General features: G+C 43.4%; 1 protein-coding gene across 2 annotated transcripts in view; it reads left to right on the top strand.

Annotated features, from left to right (window-relative positions):
- Window positions 1–1,706: 1,706 nt before the first annotated feature.
- The window catches only part of znf385a (zinc finger protein 385A), an 80,420-nt gene continuing 76,126 nt past the window's right edge, over window positions 1,707–6,000 (top strand). The window contains exon 1 of one of the 2 annotated variants that reach the window (XM_077512987.1): window positions 1,707–2,362. In XM_077512987.1, the coding sequence (XP_077369113.1) occupies window positions 2,353–2,362 (10 nt within the window). In that variant the 5' untranslated portion in view covers window positions 1,707–2,352. Of the gene's footprint in view, window positions 2,363–4,045; window positions 4,124–6,000 lie in introns of those variants that run through there. The other variant, XM_077512989.1, reaches the window with a different exon arrangement.

The raw sequence follows: 6,000 nt of genomic DNA, 5'->3' as shown, positions 1-6,000 counted from the left end.
GGGAACATGACCTTTGGATGGGAGAAATCACATGGATCACGTATGCCAACTATGTTTCCTTGAAACGCTATGAAGGACATGCTAGTTGTGTTTATTTAGCATCATCCCTTCAATCCCAAACATGTGTAAACGTGTTTTTTAATACTTTGTCCTTCTCTCCCAAAAACTGTTTTCACGTTTTTTTTATTTTATTTTAAATGTAAGAGCATACAGAAGGCTTTGATGTAACTTCTGACATGAAGAGGTGCTTTAAGCAATGGTAGTTATTAAAAAAAAACAGCCATCAGGTGGCAGCAGAGTATAAGAGATCAGCAAGGCCATGTTGCACAAGCTCTTTTTGTCAGTATTTTCACCAGGAATTACATGAATATTGATTAAATTAACTATAGTCGAATGATAATTTCTGCACATCGGAAACAAATACAAATATACCTTTTTTTTCCTGATGAAATAAGAGACTCTTTCTTTTGGTAGGGTCCATGTTTTTATAGCAATAGAACACAATATTCTGTGGGCCTTGCAAAATCAGTAAAAATGCAGTAAAATAGCCGGGGGGTTGCTTCAGTGTAAATGGCTGAGAGTGAATGAGATAAGGAGTGTTCTAAGTCTTTTTTTTTATGCTCAGCTACGCGTCCAATGGAGACAAGATCTCAATGTTTATGTACACGAGTGGCTTTTTTGAGTTTGTTACTTGTCAGTGTTTGCAAACTGGTGAAGATGTTGAGGAGCCTTGTTGGTATTCACTCCAGCACCCAGTGACTCATCGCCTCCACCTGCGAGCATGATGAGGGTTGATCGAGAAGCCAGCCAGTGAGCACGTGCGACTAGAGGAGGCGCTGTGAACATCAGGCAGTGTTTTCTATAGCCCCAGGCTCACGTGTTTGTATCTTTGCGTTTCCAAGCATGCAGGCCCAGGGGGATTAATTTTTTGACAGCTTTGTTAAGCCTTCTCTAAAGCGCCGGGCTTTGCCGTAACATTGCGCCAGTGTGCTTTTCAAAAGGTCCCCCCCCATACTTTAGCCTGTGATTCCTCTTCATTGTGAAACTGAAGACACGGCATTGCCCTGTTTGTTGGTTGTTGGTGCGAAGGGTACTGCTGAGAGGCTCTTCAATTAGGCAAAGCCTGCATTCTGTTGCACAATGTTTCATTTTCTGCTGCCTTTCTGCCGTGACTTTGTCTGAGCTCTGCATCGTCTCTTCCTGTCACTCCACATCTCTTCATCCCTCTGTCGCCTCGCATTTAGTCTAATCTCTGCCCCCTCCTCCTTATTTCTTCCTCTGATCTGTCGCCTTCCATTTCATCTTTTTTTACGTGGCCATCCCCCTCTTCTTGCCTGGATAGATAACCTTGGCTGAGTAGGTTAAGAGAAACGGTGGTGGCAAAGATTTAAATAGAGAAAAGGTTAATCCTTTGGCAAGTCCGCAGACACACCAAGTTAAAGGACACGGAGAGGAGAGGGCCAGCGGACAACAATTGCAGTAAACAGATGTGACAATCGAAGAGCCTGCGGGGAGGTGACGTGTGTGTGTGTGTGTATGCGTGGATTGTGGGAAATGAATGTGAGAAATTGTGGTGGGAGGGGACAGCGTTCTCAGTCAAGCTCATCCTCTCTCCTTCATGACTTCCACTCTGCATGATGACAAGTGTCTGCTGCGGCTCCCATTGGCGGTGGCTGCCACCAATCAGAGTGAAGGCATGCAAGGTGCCTCTAGGTTATACCCAGCCCCAAAAACAAGCGGCAGAGCTGTGGAAGTGAGTGTGTGTTTTACACAGAGCGAGTGCGCGTGTGTTTGTGTGCTCTTTTCTCCCAGCTGAAGCATGGAAATGAAAAGATAGTTGGGAAGAAGTTGTCAGCTGTTTCTTGGAGACCACCGCAATCCTTCCTGGCTTCTATGGAGGAGAAGAAGAAGATCTTGGCTCTGTAGTCTCCCCCTCTGATTGGTTACCTCACTTTCAGTTCCCCCGCCTCCTCCTGACTCTCCTCTCTCTCTCTCTTTGCTCCCCTTTGCAACTAACCCCCTCCATAGTGTCCTCAAGCTTACCTGAGCCACAGCTGCAGGATCACTGGACCCCCACCCCCCTCTACACACTCACACACACGCTCTCTCTCTCTCTCTCTCTCTCTCTCTCTCTCTCTCTCTCTCTCTCGTATACACACCTAGCTTTTCACCTGGAGAGGGCAGGCATACCGGACGGCATGTGCAGCAGCAGTTTTCTCTCCTCACATCAGCCTCTCTGACTTGCCTCCTGCTGGAGTGCCAAGGGGGAACTCTGACGAAGGACTTTGGAGCTATTTGTCCCAAGGACCTTGAAACGGGGGCCGTTGGACGACCCTCAGCCAGCAACACAGCATGATTTTGGGTGAGTTTGCAGATTTGTTTTTTGTTTTTTTGTTTTTTTCTGCTTGGAAGGTCAATCATTTGTCGGACCACTAATTCCTTTGCTAAGCTTGCGGCTCTTCATTAGTAGTACAGTATACGCCGCGTGGTGTTCATTCCACATCTGTCAACACAGACCGGCGGGATAAACCCTTAAATCGCGGCAAGGGCTTGTAATTATTATAATAGTGTGCCATTAATATGGCAGGTGTGAGTGATGACAGGGAAGGTCAACTTGCTTAGCACTGAACTGTATGATTATTTGGTCACATGATCAGGCTCACATGTGCCGTCGGAGGAGTTGAAGATAGTATCAGGTCAACCAATAATTCATGAAACTCACCATTTCTATTATATTATCTACATCATATCTTCTTCACTTAGAGCATGGGTGTCCAAACTATGGCCTGGGAGCTATTTGTGGCCCGCCATCCTTTTTTAAGCGTCCCACAGCTTCGACTAAAAATGACATTTGACACGGCCCGCAAGGCAAGCTTAATAAAAATAAATAAATAAATAAATAAATGCAAAATAGGCATCACTATTACTAATAAATTGGTGTAATATACTGCAGATATTTTCTCAATTAATATGCAAAGATGCAAACAAACTATTTTAAAAATGGTCAGTGTTACATTCTGGTGTTGGATCCCAAAAGCGCAGACACAAATAAGATTTTAACTATTTATTCGCATAACATCGAAAGGCGTAGAACAAACTTGACTAGATGAGAAACAATGAGAATGCATCGTGAATCACGAGACGCCAAGCCCCCTTGGGCTGCGGAGTTGTACAGAGGAACAGTGGTAATAATCCGACCAACACACTCATTTCTCAGACAGCTTATATAGACTGTGAATCGATCTGGTTGTGGGTAACAGGACTGACATGAAATTATCTAATTGGCTGTTGACCAGATAAAGAGATTAAGCACTCTTGACATCACATAGCTCCTGACATCACATAGGTTAAGACCCTTTGAAACTAGATGCCGGTTACATCAGTTCAAAAGAGACACTTGAGCTCACGGTCATGACCCAAACATAACCCTTGCATAACCCAAACTTAACCCTGGCATGAACCAGACATGACAGTCAGTTTACTACAGTTTTAAGTTCTGAGTGTGGAGGGCTGTTGACCACCCCAAAATCAAAATTCTGAACTATTTGCCTTATCACTTTTAACAGAAAGCTGCTATATAGCAGTTTATCAAATAAACTAGAAAATATAAACAATATTCAAGTGCTTGCTTGCTTGATTTTAGCATGTTTAATAAAGTCTAAAAATTTTAAACTGGCACTTGCATCCTTCTATTTTTTTCATATGTGGGTCTGAAATGGAGACCTTTTCTACATGGCAGTCAAGTGGAGAGCAGAAAAGGAACAATGTGGCAATGATGTCATAGCATCACCCCAAAACATCCAATCAGATAACTCTGAATTTCACAGCTACTTGGGAAAGTATTTGATGGTTTTGGTGAACTGATGTCATGCATTTGACAGTGTTAAAATCTTAAATTCATTTCAGGAATTCCACACATTATGTTGTATTTGTACAAATATTCAGTTGTATGCGTGCTGCACAGTGTCGTTTTGAGTTATTATGCAGTCTTGCTGTGTTCTGACTCAGCCAGCACTTTCTTATTTAGTATTCTGGTCTCATAGTGGCCATGTCTGAGAGTGGGATCCTGTGTGCTCCACATAGCTGCCTTGTGCATTCACGCAGAGGATGGGAGCTTGCCACTGTAAGTCCATATGAGCAATCATGCATGATGTGTGTAGGCTGGGAAGGACATGCATTTTCATGCATTTAACTAGTAAGGAAAGTGCCCGCCAGCACCTGCAAGCATATTAATATGTGTATGGTTGTGCCAGATAGTGTGTATGTGTGTGTTTGTTAATTGCGTTGCTATGTGCACTGCCGGAGACGCCACTTTGTGTTAACGCATGCCTGGACTGATTCAAGCTCTGCCCTTCTGCTCTCTGGGCAGACATGTTTTTCAAGCAGGCGTCTCGGATGATTATCGCGACTCATGCAGACTTTGAAAAGAACAACTTCACCTAATTTTGGGAGTTTACAACATTATTGTTTGTGTTTTTGCCAGAGCCCGCAGCTGCATGGACAATCAAGCGACTACTTAACAGTTAGACATGCAGCGTCTTGATCTGGTTGCAGCTGGCGGCAGCTCTTGTAAATTATATTTGGCTAGCATGTGTGAACGGCAACATTAACGCTCAGCTGCAAAAGTGACAAACTTAATCAGCAGAGCGATGGCTGGTGACGAAGCAGAAGCAAAACACAGAGCACAATGTTGGTCACAAGGGAGGCTGTCGGTTTTAGTTTGCTGCCTGCACAATTTTCGGGTTCACCTATGGCTGAGTCGCACCAAATCAATGAACTTTTCGTCGCATTTCATGGTCTGTAGAATCTTCCACTTTAGCACCTGCCAAATGTGCACCACAAATGAAGCTGTCATTCAAGATAAGCAATAACGCATGTGCTGTATATGATTTCCATTGCCCACCATTTTGATCCTATTACACTTAGTGCACATGTTAAGATATGGCTGGTGAGCGATTTGACATTTCTGGCTTTCATCCTTGCTGAAAAGGGCAATGTCATTGTAATGACCTTTGCAAGAATGAGGCCAGCTGATGTGGATGTTCTGTCATCACGTTCAGTTATCTGATACAAATCTGAAATGTTTCACATGCATTTCTGTGACAAGTGCTGATAGAACATGAATAAAGTCAGATGGGGGGGGGGGGGACTGTGTGTTTTGTGTAGGGAGTGAATGCGTGTGTTTACAGTCTACATCACCAGCCACGTCTGTGTTGCTAGTTTGAATGACCTTGAGCAGACTGTTCTATAACTCCCCCTTCCCCTGTTTATTTTGTACTTAAGACTCACTTTTTGTGAAGGTAGTCCAAGCTCTAGGTGTCAATCTTGAAATATGACTTTATTATGATAATGTCAGTGGATGTGTTCTTTGGCTGCCCCAGGGCAGCTCGCGGATCATAAAGTCAATCAATTGTCACTCAGTTTTGTGCCATTCGGTCCCATTTGACTGAAGGATTGTGCGATTTTACAAGACTCAAGCAGCAGAGGGCAAGGAAACTCACATCATAATCAATTCATTGCAAATCCTGATGTGTGCAACTTAACCACCGGGGGCAGTACAATGCAAGTCAGGTTTCCATCCAAATATTTTGACATTTTTAAGCGAATTTTGTGAAAATGTGCAAAACGGACATGAGACTTATGTCCGTTTCCATCCGTTCTTGTTTTGCGAATATGACATATTGAGGGGTACATAATTCACCCACGGAACGTTGGGACGATGGGGAGTTCCGGGTAAGAATGCTGGTTTTGATGGACTGAACGGAAGTAGTTTGTCTTGTTGGCTTCTCTCATGTAAGTGAAGTGTGTCGTTACATTGAGAGCTGATGTCAATAAAGCGAGCTAAAATTCCATTTATGTATTTTTTCTTTAATTAATTCTAAAAAGAAATCGTGTTTCTTCGTCGCCGCAAAACATATCTTACTTACCATAATCATCCACCCTTTTTTTTGCGACAACAAAGAGTTTCGGTCAAAACCTGCAACGTATATTCGGTCTTGT

The sequence above is a fragment of the Festucalex cinctus genome, chromosome 2 (assembly GCF_051991245.1).
Source record: "Festucalex cinctus isolate MCC-2025b chromosome 2, RoL_Fcin_1.0, whole genome shotgun sequence".
NCBI lineage: Eukaryota > Metazoa > Chordata > Actinopteri > Syngnathiformes > Syngnathidae > Festucalex > Festucalex cinctus.
Note: the sequence above shows the minus strand (reverse complement) of the source record. Positions and strands in the feature narration are given on the sequence as shown.